General features: G+C 41.7%; 1 protein-coding gene across 4 annotated transcripts in view; it reads right to left on the reverse strand.

The window, feature by feature from the left end:
* The window catches only part of IGF2BP3 (insulin like growth factor 2 mRNA binding protein 3), a 107,829-nt gene that overhangs the window by 28,215 nt on the left and 62,077 nt on the right, over nt 1–17,537 (reverse strand). For 3 of the 4 annotated variants that reach the window (XM_082754789.1, XM_082754791.1, XM_082754790.1), the window contains 5 exons: nt 14,032–14,083; nt 13,878–13,941; nt 4,989–5,273; nt 2,406–2,540; nt 1,715–1,837 (listed from right to left, as the gene is read on the reverse strand). In XM_082754789.1, the coding sequence (XP_082610915.1) occupies nt 1,715–1,837; nt 2,406–2,540; nt 4,989–5,273; nt 13,878–13,941; nt 14,032–14,083 (659 nt within the window). Of the gene's footprint in view, nt 1–1,714; nt 1,838–2,405; nt 2,541–4,988; nt 5,274–13,877; nt 14,084–17,537 lie in introns of all 4 variants that reach the window. The other variant, XM_082754788.1, reaches the window with a different exon arrangement.

The raw sequence follows: 17,537 nt of genomic DNA on the forward strand, positions 1-17,537 counted from the left end.
GTGTACTGCGAAACAGTGAGCAATTTAAAGAGTTGGAGCAGAATGCAGGAGAAGTAAGGAAGCTGATGATAGAGCAGAGACAGTAGCATGCCAGGCTTTCTCTCTTTCACATCAGACAGTGTGGCAACCTATGCATCTCCATCCAGCAGCAGCAAGCAAAAGATGCAGCCACAAAGCAATCCTTCAGTTTCCAGTGTGAGCACCAAGTTACTGCCTCAGAGAGGAAAAGTGGTGGGCAACACCCCAAGTAAGAGAGGAAACTTTCCCAAACCAACTGCCTTACTTTAACTTTATTGACAAGCTTACCCAAAGCCTAAATGAAGAGAGATCAGGAGAAAGACTAATTAAATGAAACAGAACCAATGGGCATACATGCTCTCTTTTAGGTACTGATAAACCCAGGCAGCTTCATGGAGATATTGTAGGCTTAGCAAAATGATTAAGATAAAGTCCAAGATATTAATGCATGTAAAGCATTAAGGAAGATTATTAATTTCACAAATTATGGACTATATTATTTGCATCATCATTATAAAGAGAAGTTTGTTTCATGGACTGAAAACCATTGTCTCGTTTACCCTGTATATATATTTTTCCTTTAAGGAAACAGCACTAACAGCCTGCATACTGTTTTCAAAAGTGTTGGCATAAATATTTTAAGTGAGCATGCTGGCCTTACAAAGCCTGTTCTTGAGAAACACTTGCCATTTTGGTGCTTTTTCTCCAGTTGATTGCTCTCTTTTTCATAGATTAATTCTGTAAAAGTTTAACATACCTTCAAGGAAGACCTCAAGTTCTGTCACCTGATTTTGAATTACCTCTTTTTGATGCATCTCATTCACTCCTAACTTCTTTGCTTTCATTTGAGCTATTTCCTGCAGCAAACTCCCTCCCTGCCCCCCTGCCCCAACATTTCTTCACACATCTTTTTTGTTACAGCCTATAAACCTTATTCTCTCTTTTCTGGCTAAAGCTCAAGTCCAGGATACTCAAATGCCTGGAAGTTCATGCCAGATCATTCATTATTCAGCATAGGAGGTTCTCTGAAGATATTACTTCAGGGTAAAACTACTATCAGCAGCCAAACTTCTACAGAGATGTTGATCTAATCAGTGATTTCCCCCCACTGACTTGCAGACACAAACATTTTCCCGGTAAGGTGAAAATTCCTGTTTTATCTCAGCTAAATTTAAACAGATCTGTTACCTTCACAAACTCGCAGACCATAATCTATTATTTTGATGCATCCTACACAACATACAACATTCAGCTGCTAGTAGCCACAAAGAGGGACAGAATTACTAGCGCAAATACTCTTAAGTATTCATTTGCTTTCCCTTTTGTCTAAAAATTCTGATCTATACCAGTAGGTAAAACATCAGTAATTTCACAAACAGCCCAGAACTACTCAATGCTTATGGTTTACAAAACACTCTTCTTTGCATATAGCATGGTATGTTAAAAATCACTTAAAATACAGTCTAAAGAGCCCATGTTATTTTTAGCCTTCCTCTTGACTGAATTTATAATGAGGAATCACTGTTTACATTCAGTGTATCTCGTCTTAAGCAACTGTTTAATCCACATCATGGAAGGGGCTCCGGAAGGTTGTCATCTCAATTTTCAAAACAGAGCATTTTTGTAAGAACTCTGTACATGAATGTATCACAGCAGTGAGACACCTCATCAAAAGATTAGACCACTGAAAACTTACGGAGATATCGTGATTTTAGTATCTGTGTCCTGCTCAATTTTCTTCAGGTTTCTTCCTTCTTTGCCAATAAGTCGGCCAACAAAGTTGTTATGTGCCAATATCTTCAGGGGAATTTCTTCCGTACTGTAATAGAAGTTACACCCAGTGAGACTTTTGGAGAAAAGACTGCAAGCTTTTATGCATAAAATGCATTTTCATAGAAAAGCATACCAATCCCATTCACTTGCACATTTACACTAGATGCAGAAGAGTCCACGTGTGATGCTATTTCAGCAATATCATCTAAAGTTTCATTGCAAAATATCTGCTAAATAAAAGTCATACTGAAGCAGCAAGAGCTCTTGGGAAGGAAACAATACATCTTAAAACTTTTAGGGAGATAACTCATTATGCTTGCTCTGATTAAAAGTTACTAGTTCCCCAAGAAACTTCAGTATTTGCTCTAGTTCTCCTCAAAATCACAGCCACTGAATAGCTAGAGATGTGGAAGGTATTGGGGCTAATTAAACAAGCAGACTGACCCTGAAAGGTAAAAGATGACTTTTCTAGTTAAGTGTAGATGATTTCTTGTTAAGTATGGATAACAGCAACAGAGGATTTGCTACTTCATAGATTTCAAAGACTCTTCTCTACATGGAGTCAACAAGAATTCAGTTTTTAGTGCCTTCAAAATGAAATGTCTTTTACTCACAATTTAGTATCTTGAGCTTCCTTTTGCATGATCTCCATAATAATTTTACAAGCCGTTGAGCAGCCTTCAGGAGTTGAGTGGATGGTAATTGGTTTCTCAGCAGCACCTGCATTCTCTTTACGATGAATATCAATTCTTGAAAGAAAGGAAAACACTAACTGTAACCACATATTGTATGGTAAGCTTGCATATTTCCAGCTCTCATTGAACTAATTAATTTTGAGCTAACAATGACTACATATTTAAGTGGCTTCATTTCAAAAAGGATACAATTAGTTGAACATCCCATAAATACTATTTTCTCTGTGTTTTATAAAGAGGCTCCCCTACCCTGACTTCACCAGTTAAACCTCATCTACATGGACACTGGGATTTTCATTCCTCAGACCGCAAGACAATCAGAGGATATGTTAGATAGACAATCTGTGACAAACCACGGAAGAGAACATTTCATCAAGATATCCCAAAGCTCTGGAGGTTCATCACCAGTCCCATCGCTCCACTAATAGTGACTGTGCAACTAGAGTACAGCAAAACTTTGTCCCACCTTGTTTTTTCATGACCTCAACAGTAGGGTTTCTTAACACTTCTCTGCTAGCAAAGTGGCAATGTAGTGCTTGCATTCATCATAAAGATTACTTGCTACGTGTTCTAAGCCTAAAATTTGTCCTGCGATTACCTCTCCTCCAACTCCACTCTCTGTCACCCTAAAACTAGAAGCCTCAATCCACAGCAGTTTACATAGCTGTAGGACTAAAAATTCATCACAACCTGCAGCAAGACAATGCCTTGGATGCTGTTCGCACTTTGCCAATAACTACAGGTCACGTCCTATTTCTACCTCTTCTTTTTTGGCTTCCTCCCCTCCCTTTCCCCCCAGATCATAGCTGTTTCCAAATTTAAGAAACAACCATGATGCTCTTCAATAAACTTCTACATTTTTCCAGTTCTGATACTGAAAATTCATTTTGTTTCATGATGCAGCGTTTTGAGGAGCCCATGGCAATCCTTGCTGCAACTGGAAGTAGACAACCTTTCTTTTCTTAATCCCCCAAACAAGAAAAACATCTTTCTTGAAGTCACATATCCTTCAAGTCAGCCATCTGCTATTGTTTCTGCTCTAGCCAGCCCCCCTTTTAAGAGATAAGGAAAGAGCTTTCCTTATGCCAACCTTCTAATTCATGTGCTATAAAAAAACCTGGAAGTTTTAGATATCACCTGAAAATTGGTTGCCCGTAGGCAAACTACAACCAAGTCTTGTTAGGACAGCACAAATCTCTTAAATCCGTGTTGTTAAACACAGCAAAGAGTCTCCTGGGATACAACATGCTAATGCGAGGTTTGAAGCAGCATCAAGATAATCCGGAGTTCAGTGGGCAGGGGGGTCTGTTTGTTTTGTTTTACTCCTAAAGGCAGTGTTTTCCACCCTGTACTCTTAGGGGAATCCTAGAAGAGTTCCTTGAATGCAATCCCTGCCTCCCCCTGCATCTGCACATATTTCTTCCTTGTGGGTAGGGATTTAGCACGCTGAAAACAATCTCCTTCAGTGTCTCTGGACCCTAGTGCTCTAAGCTTCTTAGGTCACTTAGTAGCTCACTTTTTGCCTTCTGTGCATTTCCTTAATCTGTATTTTGGTGGGGTCTGCAGTTTAACAGCAATGAATTTATTCACTCCTGTATATTTCTGGTAAGGTGCAATGAGAGGGAGAGATGAAGGCTCTTTTTTTTATGGCCTCCCCCTCTTTTATTGAAAACATATTTAAATCCTAAGAATGCCCCCAAATTAAACTGCAGCTAGAATAAGCACTTACAGACTAGGCATGTCACCACAGTGACTGCATGTTCCACAGACCGAGATATTACAGCTTTCACGTTCACCTTTTGTGCCCAGAGCCTTAGTAGTACATTTATTAGGTAACTCTGGCATCAAGTATCATCCCACTAACACTGCCTATTTTCATTCAAAGCCAGGCAAGCGAGCTAGTATTTGAACACATATCAAGGGCAGAATACAGTTCTTAAGTCTTGCAAAAGATTTCCTGGTTGCAGTGATTTTCATTTGTTGTGAAATTTTACACATTTCTAGAGTGACTCCTTGCCATCCCATCACAGAACGCAATACTGCTCATCCAAGCTGGAAAGCAAGGTGGAACACCAAAATTTGGTCCCCAAAGATGACACTTCGGAGGAAACAGAAGCCTTCCAAAGGACATAACAGCATTATGGGAGGAGTGGAAGACATTTCTCCCTGTAATCAAGACCATTTTATTAGCACAAATTTGTAGAGGGTTATGGCTCAAATATTCCACATTTTTTAAAAAAAGGAAAAAAAACATTACTGCCAGTGTCTCCTAGCACAATTAAGTTTGCACAATTTACTCCAACTAGAAAAAGCAGTGCTGTTTTATCCGTAAGGCTTTCTTCAGAAGTATCAAGACAGACACAAACCAGAGCGCAACGCACACAAAACACATTCTTACCCCACAGAAGAGAAACAAATTTCACATTTCCCTTTACACAGCAGAAAAGGACACGACATTAAAGCTTAGAATGACTTTTTTTTTTTTTAAACAGGGTAACCTACTTGGACTGCGTCTGTTTTGTGATGTTTCTGATGGTTGCTCCTTCCTTCCCGATGATGGCTCCTACGAACTGCGTGGGGACCAGCATCCGCAGAGGAACGTCCGACTGGGGCTTCTGCCGCGTGGTGGCACCAGGGGACCCCTGCCGCGGGGGGCCCCGCTGCCCAAATCCGCGTCTGCCCTGGGGATGCTGCTGCGGAGGTTGCTGGGCTGCCATTTCATCAGGGATATATGCGACTTTCAAGGAGTAGTTTTCAAGCTGAAACCCGTTCAGTTTTTCTATTGCTCTGTTTGTTTGCAAAGGGGAGGAGAGAGAAAGGGAAAAAAAGAAAACAGTCACATGTGGGACCTTATAAAACGAGAAGTCACCTAGGTGTAGTCTTCTGCACTTTCTAAATCACATGACAAAGCTAAAAAGCTACTTCCTAGATGAATGGTTACATTCAAGACTCTTTAGTCAAGATTTAGATTACACAGCTTTTTTTTTTTTCTTTAAAAAAAAAAAGTCATCATATTAAGAACTACAAGTTAGTTCTTGCTTGCTCTGGGCTTCTGTGCACTTTAAACATTTTGCTGGTACAACCCTATCAGCAAAACCTCACAGGAGACAGAGCTTATACACTCAAAAGCATTCTTTTGCCTGATTTAATTTAAATCAGTTTCCCAAATAGAATTAAAGCTGCACCAGAGGGAAAACCTTTTCGCTGCTATCACAGCACCTTCATTAGGGTTTCTGCCAGCACAGCTATTTGGCTGGATTTTTTTCTTCCCCCTTCGATAACTGACACAGCTATGACACAAAAGAAAGGAAAGACAGCTTCTGCTTCGTTCTCAGCAGGAAAGAAAGCGCTCAAAGCCAATCCATGGCACTTGAAACATCACTTGGCAGACCACTGGAACACCTCACAACTTACCAGCCTCGTTGCGGGCAGGATTAAAAGTTAACCAGTAAATGAAAGCATCAGCTAAGCTCTCAATGGATGCAAAGGCACTCAGAGACATTTACATGGTGTTTCAAGTTCTGCTGCCCTTTGAGGCAAAACAGGGCCCCCTCCACTGAATATCAAAGAGGGATTTCACCCAAAGGCACACAACGTGCCCACACCGTGATCCATCACGCCGAAGAGCAACCCGGTGCTCTCCTCCCCTCAGCCTCTCCACACCTGCTGAGCTCCCACAAAACACGATGCTCCCTCCCCACGCCATCCCACCGCACTGAGCGATGTTGGGGAGTGTGGCTTCAGCTCCACACAATGCTCTGGTACCCAACTTCTGGGCAGCACCCCCTGAAAAGTAGCCCCTGCACCATTAAAGCATTGAGGTTGTAATGACAGCATTGACAGGAGAAAGGCAGAAGGGGCATGGTCTGAGAGCAGCCATTTCAACAGAGCAAGGAGGCCCCAGGCTCACAGCTCTGCCTCCTCCTCTCCGCACAAATTCATGCTTTCGTCTGATGGACATGGAGTTTCACTACAGAGGGCATATTACTCACATTATCAGCTATCCGATACACCAATATCACCAAAACACGCATTGATTTGGGGCAGTTTATGAATGCCAGGCTTAATCTGGGACAAAAGTTTACAGAGGGATTTTGTTTAAAGGCTTAATTTAAATTAAAAACACTCGGGGGAGGGCAGGAGGTTTCCATTTCATATTAAAGAACCCACCAACATTTTCTTTTTTTTTAAAAAAAGCTCATAACAACCGTATGCTCTGGAGCAAGGCCTTTGAAATGCCGAAACCTAATCCTGTCTCTCCCCTCGCACATTTGCATGTAGTTACAGCCAGTTTGCCATCCGCTGCCCTCTGCAACAGCTTCACCCCTGCAGCAGAGGTAGTGGGAGATGCTCGCCACCCACCTATGGTTTCAAGGGCAGCCAGGACACTCATCTCCTGGGTGTCCCGGCCTTGTGGGCTCCTGCCGCTGCCGGAGGTGAGAAGTAGCCTTGGTCATGAGAAGTGGGATAGAGGTACTGAGACTAAGCAGCAAAAAAGAGGATAACCTGCCCCTTTACCTCGCAGGGAATAGCCCCCCATCTGTGAAATACTCCAGCAGGGCACTAAAGAGCTTATAGAAGTAGTTCTTGTCTTTGGAGCACCATTTAGTAAGGGCTCATAATAAATAAGGCCTAAGGCAAGCCCGCTGAACAACAAGGAAAGCCAAGTATTGAATAACTGATCGTTGCTCATTAAATACTCGTGTTCACCAAATGAGACAGGTCCTTCTGGGACAGGAGGGAAGGGTAATTGTTCCCACGATGGGAGAATCTCCTACAGCACGTGGCAAAATACACGTAGAGCTGCACTGAAATTTGCTGAGGCTATTTCAAAGCTGACATTTCTCAATGTTTACTGCATGGACTTTGGAGAGCATTTTGCTATGCAAAATGCTGTGCTTACAAGAACAGTAAGGGACTGAGCAGCACAGCTTGTGGATCTTGTCATACCATGGATTTGCCTCTCAGGTTCGAGCTGCACGGAGTTGAAGTACCCAAAAGGCATTTTCTGGGGAAGTAGTCTGAAGGTTTTCCCTTTCATGTAACCTGAAAATAATGTTTTTGGTTGCAAACGTCTTCAAACCTCTTTCTCAGTTGAGTGTTACTGGAATTAGTCTTTTTGAAATCAGCCAGGAAGCTGAAGAGCTACTGGAGAGGAGCATGGCACCATCAGGCAGCACAGTTGCACAAGCCCCGTTTGTTTTTGGAAACAAACCCCAAGATGCTGGAGAGATGAGCACCAGCCTTTTTGCCAACACGTTGGTGGTAGGCTCCAGATTGACATGCATCCCAGCTCCTTCCCTTCCACACATTCATTTGACAAGTCCGGACACTGCTTCTTTCCCAAAACGCTTCAAGCTTACCTGGCTTTAAAACATCTCAGACCAGAATCCAGCACTAACACAAACTCTTACATTAAAGCAGTGCAAGAGATGTCTCATTCTTCCTCAGAAGTGGCAGGAGAGGAGAAGACTAGGCTTCTTGTTTGCAACCAAGCCACATATGTAGGTTGCACAACAGATATCGTAAAGCAACAACTGACATACCACGCTTTTCCTGGAAAGTTTTCCTGGAAAGAAGGTTGCAGTTTTTCTACTTAGAAACAATTTCTAAATTGTTGAATGATTCTGTATGACTACAAGTGCCTTAAATTCAAAGCAAACTCAAAAAAGGTCATTTTCCATTTCAGGAAATCAATCGTGTTAGCAGCGAGCAACTCCAGGCTACCAAAACCATGTGATGACAGGGAAAAATAATTCAAATATTGAACAAGTTGGTTTTAAGTATTTGAAAGCAAGCAGGCTTTAAAGTTCACTTCACTAGCTTTAATATTAGAGGTTAGCATCTAGAGATACTATGATATCACATGTTTAACTAGCCCAGATATTTATAGAGAAAACCTTAAACTAATGAATTCATCCTCTGAGTCACAGTTCTCCCTATTTTACAGGCTGACTTGTTTTGTAATCCGAGTCGATCAAGTGACAAGAAGCCAGAAGAGTCAGAAAACACTGCTCTCCCAGCCGTGCATGGAACTGAGGCTTCCCAGGCAGGTGTCTCGTTCTCAGCTCTGGTTCATGCCCACAGAAGCGAGTGCAGCGATGACTGATTGTCAGTAATGCAGGCAGAAGACAATGCCCACAGCTGCTGAGAGGTCACTTGGTGCTTTGAGCCTGGCCTTCAGTTTTCCAACATTTGACAGTTTTCACTAGGTCCTTAATATGCTGTCATAGCACCTTTATTTAACCATGCTGAAGTTTTCTGTGGCATAAAATGAGGCTATGATCAGGCAAGATTACACTCTCTTCAGGAGGCCTTCAGCACCAGAACGACCAAGTTTCTGAGGCAAAGTACTGCTTCAGGAGAGAGAAAGAAAAATAGAAAAAAAATCCTGAAAAAAAAATTTCAATGGATTTAAGCCACAGGGTCCCTAAGCTTACTCTGGTGCCAGCATCATGGGAAAAAAAAAAATAAAATAAAACATTAGAACTTGCCATCAGGAGAGCAATCCCCACTCCCTGTGGGAGAGGGAGCCTCAGAGGAAAGCAAGGGATGGTTTCTTCACACCCCCAATGGCACCTGCTTGAGTGAAGGCTACAGGAGATCCCCACCACACTGCCTACCACTATTTTTGCAGTCTACCAAAAACCATGCTAAATTCAGCTCCTTTCATCAAGCACATCCTCAGACAGGCTGACCACCTTGGAGACTCAAATCCAAGCCACACCAACACAGCCACTGCTTTTCTGAGACCTCTGCCTTCCCAAACAGAGCTGGGCATCTCCATGACCACAGTCATAAAGGTCTCACAGGTTACCTCTGCCATTATCAGTGCCCAGTCTTTTACATGGGTCCTAAAAGCCTTCAGGTGACTCCACGATGGCAGAGATGGAGAAAATTTCCATAAGCTTCCTCATTAAGAGGTAACCCCTCCTATTACCCAATTTTTTTTTTTAAATATTTATAGGAAAACTGAAAACGTTTATATTTCATATGCCAGCAAGAGCTGGTAGACAAGAATCTCACTGTAGTTCAGAAAATATTCTGTAAAATAAGACAAAGACTGCTGCAACCACTGCCTGTGCTCTGTGAAACTGTACAGCAGCCTGCCTTATGTTCAGGTAAGATCTATTCAGAGGAAGATCTCTGCAAAATTTATATCTTTAAATAAATATTTTGTAAATTAGTCACCTGAGTTTATTCCCCCATCAAAATTACACCTCACAGCTGTCCTCTTGCAAACTTCCTATGCGGAGATATTTGCTCAGCCTTCTTCTCCCTTCTGATGCTAGCAGAGGTTAAATATCCTAAATAAATGAATACAGTAGAAGCACCAAGTCTTGTGCAGGAAATCATTCATCCATTGATAGCGTGATCACACTAAGCACTAGATGGAGAACATATTTCACTCCCACATGCAGCTTGTACATACACCATCTTTCATTTTTCCTCCCTAAACAGATACATTTGCATACCGAGAAGACAGATTTACATGCTAATTTTTCCTCAGCATAAAGATTTTTTTTTCCACATTAAGTAAAAATATAGTTTTCATTAGTATTTGTGAAAATAAAAACAAAGCAAAAGACAAATCTAAGCTTATAATCATACACCACACCAAATTTTCAGTCTTATCGTTCCTATGGCAACATTAGTCCTGACCCATGATGGAATATAAAAGTATTAGTTATGTGAACTCTCATTCATTTGTCAAGGATACGTGTGGTGTGCACACAGCTTTGTGCCTCGTTGAAAGGGTAAAAAAAAGTCTGTTTTTGTATAGATTCTAATTAAAAGGTCATCACTAGCATCTTATAGTAATATATCTACCTGCATCTGCGAAAACAGATCCCAAGCTCCTCATGTTGCAGCCAGTAGCTAAAACACACCATCACTTACGAGACACAACCAACAGGCATATCTCACTCCTGAGCTAGAAAAAAAGATGAAAAAAATGGACATCCAGCCCCATCCTCAAACAATAGGCACCACCTCCACAGGCATGAAGCCAACTTTGCACAAAAATCCTTCCAAAACCCTGGGTAGAGCTGAATCTCGTAGCATGTACTAGATGCCTACACACTATGTTTTGGGGAGGGAAAGAGGAGACAGCATGACTATGAAGCTAACAGCCACAAGGACATGGCCAGCCTGTCCTGGATCGACAAGGGGAAAGGAGAGAGTCCCCTTTGGTGAGCAGGCCCCAAGACCTACATGGCACTGGTTGTGTGTTCAGCCTCAACTGCACACACCGGGCTCTGCCACTCCTCTCCCCCACACATTCCAGAATCCACTGCAATCGTCAGTAACCGCATGTGCAAGAGCAGTGTGCATGTGCTTTTTAAGACCCTCCTTAACTTCTGGTGAAGATGAGGCTTCCTCCCTGCAGCTGCTTGCAGGAGGGCAGGTTTGGGGTCACAGAGCTGCCCAGGCAGTCCCAGTCTTCTTCTTGCTACCCAAGGAGTACAAGTGGCTCTCCCTGGCCTGTGCATGACTTGGTGCTTGCAAACCTCCTGGGCCTCCTGCAGACACCTGGTCTGCCCACTTGAGGATGAGGAGCAGCATCCTGCTTTCCTTGCCCAGCCAGCATCACACCTGCTCAGCTAGGAAAGAGACAGCATGGCGACAGGTCAAAGCCACAGACCGCTATTCCAACTAGAAACCAGCAACTGGGCACCTCACATCGCAGATTTTGGGTGCTGTGTGCTCTGTCCCAGACTTACTGCTTAAAAGAACTGCAATGTTCTTCACTAATTTTAGTCTCAAAGTTGATTTTGGATGCAGTGCTATACTGTATATGCTGCAATTATAGTACCAGCCTAGAAAAGAGGTGGGGGGGGAAGACCTCTGCCACAGCAATTAGGCTTGCAAGACAGAGGACCGCTCAGTTTCCCAGCTGGGTGGAACCAAGAGCTTTATACGCAGTACCACCCTTCAAGCCAAGCATACCACACTTGTATAAAACTGCTTATCAGGAGCATCTCCAGGCTGTTCCAGCACCACCACGGCAGAGTGCCACATGCACACACTCCAGCAGGCAGGGCTATGCCGTACAGCCTGTCCAGAGGGGAAGCAGCCAGCTCTGCATGGTTTGTCAGCCAACACTTAACTGTGAAGTTAGGGAGTGCGTTGCAAAAAGTTGGTGAGATGCTCGGGACTGGGAGCCCACTGCATGCAGCACCACAGGGAACGGACGGTCTCAGTCCTTGCAACAAATGGGTGATAGCATTATTTGCCATCAGCAGTTAAGTCTCACAAGGCAGAGCTCATTATCAGCTGCTGAATCCCAAGCAGCCTATAAACAGCTTCCACAAAGTCAGTTCTTGTTGCTCCCACTACTGCACAGGCTGACCAACACTGACTTTTATCAGATGTTAGCACTCGTGCACCGCCCCCCTTCCAAAGCCATTGCTGCCCACCATAACCAGTTCCAAGAAGGAAAGCTAAGTCACATCTAGCAAAACATCCAACTGAAACATCACCACAGCTACTACAGATCAGCCACACACGCATGCACCCTGTTGTGATTCTACATTACAATTCCTTACTGTTTTTCCTTAAAAAATAGCCTTAAAAAAATACCCACTTCTCCTGGGGGTTGCTAAGTGGTTGCAGGCCTTCACCCTAAAGCCAACCATCCTCATTTAACATTTTCTTTATGGAAAACAGGCTTGTGTCCTTAGGCAAACTCAAGTCCCTCTCAAAGCATTCACCAAGCAAATCAAGGCTCCTCTACTTGCCCTACCTGCCCAAGGCAGCTGACACTGTGTCATCATTCAGCCGCTTCAGGTCCTCTTACCAACACTTGCGCTGGATGCTAGTTCACCTGCTTTGAACTCAAGATACCTTCAGTTACGTTCATGTGATTTCTCATGCAAAAACAAATTTATCTCAGTTTTTTTCCTCACAGGCTTGGCTTATCTCAGCATTTTCTCGGTATTAACCTCAAAATTTAACAAGTACAGGCTGAGGGGGAAGAAATTGTACTTTGTTGTCTTCAGTTTCAGCATGGAATGCACAAATCCAAGAACCCACACCACAGATGACAGATCAAAAATATGCATCATGCTTCTTTCCATGGTATTTTAGGTACTTCCTTCTTACATTTTCAAAGAGGGAATTAGCACATGCAGGATTTCTAACATTGCACCATAGGCTTCTTCAGAACGAGAAATTCAACATCTTTCTTAATTATTGTGCAACAGAATTAAAAAAGAGCCTGAAGAACACGTTGAATGATTCAGGTTTTGAGAAGATAAGTTTAATAGTGAATTGAAGAAAAATACTGTTTGCTTCAGCTCCACTATGTATAATAGGCACACTGTTGACACAAGTTTCCCATCACATTTGCTTAGAGTACACTAACAAGTAACCTAACACTTGGAAAGATGAAACATGTGTTGCATTCAAGTTGCACAGAAGTCCTAATTACTTAATTATGTGTACAAATTTATTTCATTTGTAATTGTATATTAATGCAAACCATAAGCATAGCCCGCATCTTAACTGCTGGTTTTAGTTAGCCACAAGGTGGCAGAAATTTCAAAGTTAAAAAAAGAAATTCATTGCAGGCTACTCCCTGGGTTGGGTTTTGTTTAAACCTGCTGTGGTTATAAAGGAGGAGGAAAATATGTTTATGTCCCCAGATTACGAATTAAGAAGAAAGACTTCTGTGTTTCTACCTGCAGTGGAAAAGCAAGATTGAACCTATAGCATAACAAATAATGACAATGTTTAAAAGGGAAACGATACACAACTGCTGACTACGAAATCAAAACGTTATATTTTTAAGTTTCAATATCTAGATGAAAATTCCTCAACTACTGAAGATATATAAGCAAGCAAAGTTGACTACCTAAAGTTAAAAAGCCCAAATAAATATTTCAGTTATTCCAATAATGACCTGCTTGGAAAAAGTGTTAAATTTTCTAGTTTTTAAAAAAAAAAAAAATTCTTGAGGTAAAACCTCAACAGAACAGAAACCAACAAGAGAATACAACCTCTGTTACACAGGAGACAAACACAGAACAACCACCACTATAAAAGAACAAAGCTTTTTAAAAATAGATTTAAAAAATCATTAAACAATTCCCATCCTCTGCCATTGGCAAATCACTAATCTTCTGCCCTCCCCAGTCAACTAAGTTTACCTAAATTTTCAATTTTCTCATACAATCAAAGTGTAGGAATAGTTGACGACAAAACAGCATACTAAGATAAATCACACAAGACTTGGCAGGGGCAAGGCAGAAAGGCTTTCTTAAAATATTATTGCTCATGTTATCATTTTGTTGGTAGATTAATAGGAAGCAAAGATGCATATAAAATTTAAAACAATGTGAACTCCAACATGCAAGTTAGCCTACGGTAACAAATAAACGAGACACTTACTGTCTAGCCTGGTCCTTATTGCCGTATGTTACATTTACGACTGCAGTCTCCGTGTCAGTGTTCACTGGAGAGAAAGAGGCAATGGAAAAGGGTAAATTCAGCGTGCACTCACTTCCTACAACAAATTTAGAAGCAATCAGATTGGAGAGTATACCTTGCTCACAGTTCTCCACTGTTCCATACTGAGCTAACAAACTGTCCAGCACCTATCACGAGGGGAAAAAAAGAAAGACACATTTCAATTTTAAAATACATTTAAAGAAGTCTGTAATTACACCAAAATTTATAATAATTTTATCAGAACATTTAATATTCAAGACAACTGCTGTGACAAGTTATAACTTCTTATTTTTTAATCATGGGACAAGCAAGCATGCAGAGCTTGTATTCTTTCCCAAGTTAGTAAATCCAAGCTTGAAACTTCATGAATGTGAAAACGCAGACCACATCTCCGAGAAGTCACACTGCACCATGAGTCCTAACCTTCGAAGATAAGCCTCCAAAACACGTGTTCACAGTGTGGAGTAAAACAGAGGCAAGAAGAATTAAAAAGGAGCAAATCTAGAATAAAATATCTGTGAATAAAATCTTTCCAGAACAGAATCCCAAGCATGTTCACAATTCTGCTTTTGTTTTCCCCAGATAAGTATTATTCTCTGTCCCAGAGGAATCACTAGCAAGAGCATCCTCACAATTCAAAAATCACAGCTCGTTTGTCCATTGGTAGAAAGACAAGGAAGAACAGGTAAAGTCTGAATAAAGCAGTGTCATCTGGCATAATTTTGTTCTGGTCAAATCAAAAATGAAGGGGCAAGAAATACTTAAATCTTGAGGAAAATCAGGGTGTCAGAGTATTCCAATGAAAACATCAAAATACCCGCTGTTGTAACGCCTCCAAAATCCAGGTGGTTCACACTTCACTTTCTTCCCACTAAGAAATCATGTTGCAGAAAACAGTTGGCTACACCAGTAGCTAGCAGAGAACACAGGTATATTGTTGTGCTCTGTTGCATCCTCATGTTTTGTGTCCATCATCAAAAGGTTGCTGAAAAAGTTTCCGATTTACATCAAGAAGTGAAAAAGTCAACTTGCAATTTATTCCACGGTAGAAGTGCCATTGCTCATCTCAGTTATTCTCTTCAGGCTAACTGTCATAACAAAAAGGGGAGAAATCCCTTTTGGGAAAGGAAGGAAAGAAGGAAGCACTGACAGAAGTGAGAGGCACGCCACACATCTGTGCAGCTTGCCACTGCAGCCAGGTTCCTCTTGCTGCAACCAGCATCCGAGCGCACACAAAAGAACAGCCCCTAAAAACGTAAAGGCTTGGAGCCCACATCCCTGGGAAATTAACTATTCAAAATGATAGTTTATTAACCTACTGTATACTTTTACTACAATATAAAAGGCGCTTTTAAAATAAAATGAATGTGTATGCCCAAACTTAATGACAGCTTACATCAGTATAATTTCAAATCTTAATCTTCACCTCCTATTAAACCTGAAATTGCATGCAGACATTTCAAAGGTAATATTCCACACTAGGTATTTAAAAGGCAGCGCGCTACTTGCCAAGTCTGAGCAACGCATTTACTACCTCTAAGTGCAGAATTTCCCCATCCTTATTGCGCAGGGTTCAGTAAGTTTTCTTGGCAACAGGTTTCACAGACAAGTTGCTAATTGTCCTCTCCTCCTACAACTAGGCATTAGCCTACTCCTTGCGATCCCCTAAAATAGTCTTTCTGCCACTCCTCAGATACTACAATTGGAAGCTGCTTAAGAAAAAAGTTGACTCTGAAATTCCCTAAATATTAACCGAAACAGAGATGTTCCAGGGGATTAGAGCAAATGAAGAGTCTGGGGAAAATCCTTTCGAGACCATTTAAGCATTCAGAGACATGCGGGAGCACTGAGGTCTTGCAGCTCGGAGGTTGTGCATCAGCACAAGCCAGAAGAGTCACCACACGTGTGACCAGCAAAAAGTCTTCTGCTGCGGACGCCCCAAAGGATAATTTTGCCTCAGCTGAAGTCAGCAGATGAACAGGACCTCAGGTGGTTTGAGGGTTTTAAAACAAGGAAAAGCAAAGCAAGTCCCTGGCTTAAAGAACCAGTTTGAGATGTTTATTCCAAACAGGATACTGAAGAGCTCATTAGTCGCAAAAAAGCGATTTTTGTCCCCACAGCATGTCAACACCAGCGCTGCATTACACAGCACTGTAGTACAAGTATGAGCTAATGTCTTTAGTTATTTATGACAAATTTTGATTACACTTGAACTCTGCAGCCCACCCTGGCCCAAAGCTGCATCACTTCAAAAATCACGTCATTTTCAACAATAGAGAAGACAATAGTGGAATAAAAATTAAACAGCATTTTATAAGCTATTTCCATATTAAATTTGTGTTCTGAGCTAAGAATGAAGTGTGATTTTTTCATTAAAAGGTAAAGCCACCTGCTTCACTAACAAAGGGAACACTTTAAAGCTGAAACTAAGTAACCTTCCCAAGACATGATGCTCTCAGAACTACTGCTTCGAACATGTCTGTCAGCTATCATACACCTCTCAGCATGCTAGACTTGCATCTCCTCCAAGAAGCCTATGAAGCAAAGGCTCTTTTGCCACTAAAACTGAGGAATAGCCCAGGACCCACTATGCTGAATAGTGGGATTCAGCATCCCACTCCTCTTCATCACAAGTTTTCCACTTACACTGCTCCTTAACCCTCTGAGCTGTCTCAGAGACTGTGTCCATCCAGGTATTAATCCACATGATTGAGTTCCTATTTTCTTAAAGGACTTTAATCAAACCAAACAGATTTGCAAGAAGTTTCCTCCAAAGACTGGAACTTGAACAAAAACAGAACACAATCCCTGTTGTGTCAAGGAAACCTGCTCTTTGCAGCACAGTACTCATTATACGCTTATGTTTTCATCACCTTGCTCATGCAGCAAGGTTGGAAGTGTGAGCAACACCACAGGGGCAGCCATTTAACCAGACTGTATTTAAAAATATACTAGTAAAAATATATATCAGCAGTGGTTGGGGCAGATGTGTGCGTGCATCTATTTTCCAGTGAGCTTTGTAGGGAGATGGATACTTTTAATAGAAGCAGCTGATCCAGTTGGGAAGAGTTGTGTGTACTCAAAACCAGATCCTCTATTGTAACTCACTGTCAAAACACTGAGCTCCACTCTTGCATGTGTTTCTTGCCTCACATGTATTTACTGCAACAGCCAGTTTCTATTCATATCCTTCCATTTTTTCATATTTCTCTTCATACTGTCTTTTCCTCTCCCCAAATTTTTCTCTCTAGCCCAAAGCCTCTAATTCTGCAGAAAAACAAACATGTTTTGTTTAAGCTGCTCTTCCGTAACACTCTTCGTGTACAGCCTTGTTGGGCAATCAGAACAAAATTCAAAGCCAAGTTGGTGGTGCAGCAGCAATTCTGATGAGCAGCTGAAAAGTTTATTTGTATAAACTTTTCATCTAAGCTAAAAAAAAGTCTTTCCTTTTCTTGAGCTCTTGTTCTAGCAGTTGTCTAAATTGGGTCTCCTGCTCTTGTTATAGCACAGATGTCTCTCTCACAAAAAGCCGCAGTCTTATGCTGTGGACTTTCATTCATCAGGCTCTAAAAGCCAGTTCTGACTTCATTATAAACAGCG

The sequence above is a fragment of the Aythya marila genome (assembly GCF_965140915.1).
Source record: "Aythya marila genome assembly, chromosome: 2".
NCBI lineage: Eukaryota > Metazoa > Chordata > Aves > Anseriformes > Anatidae > Aythya > Aythya marila.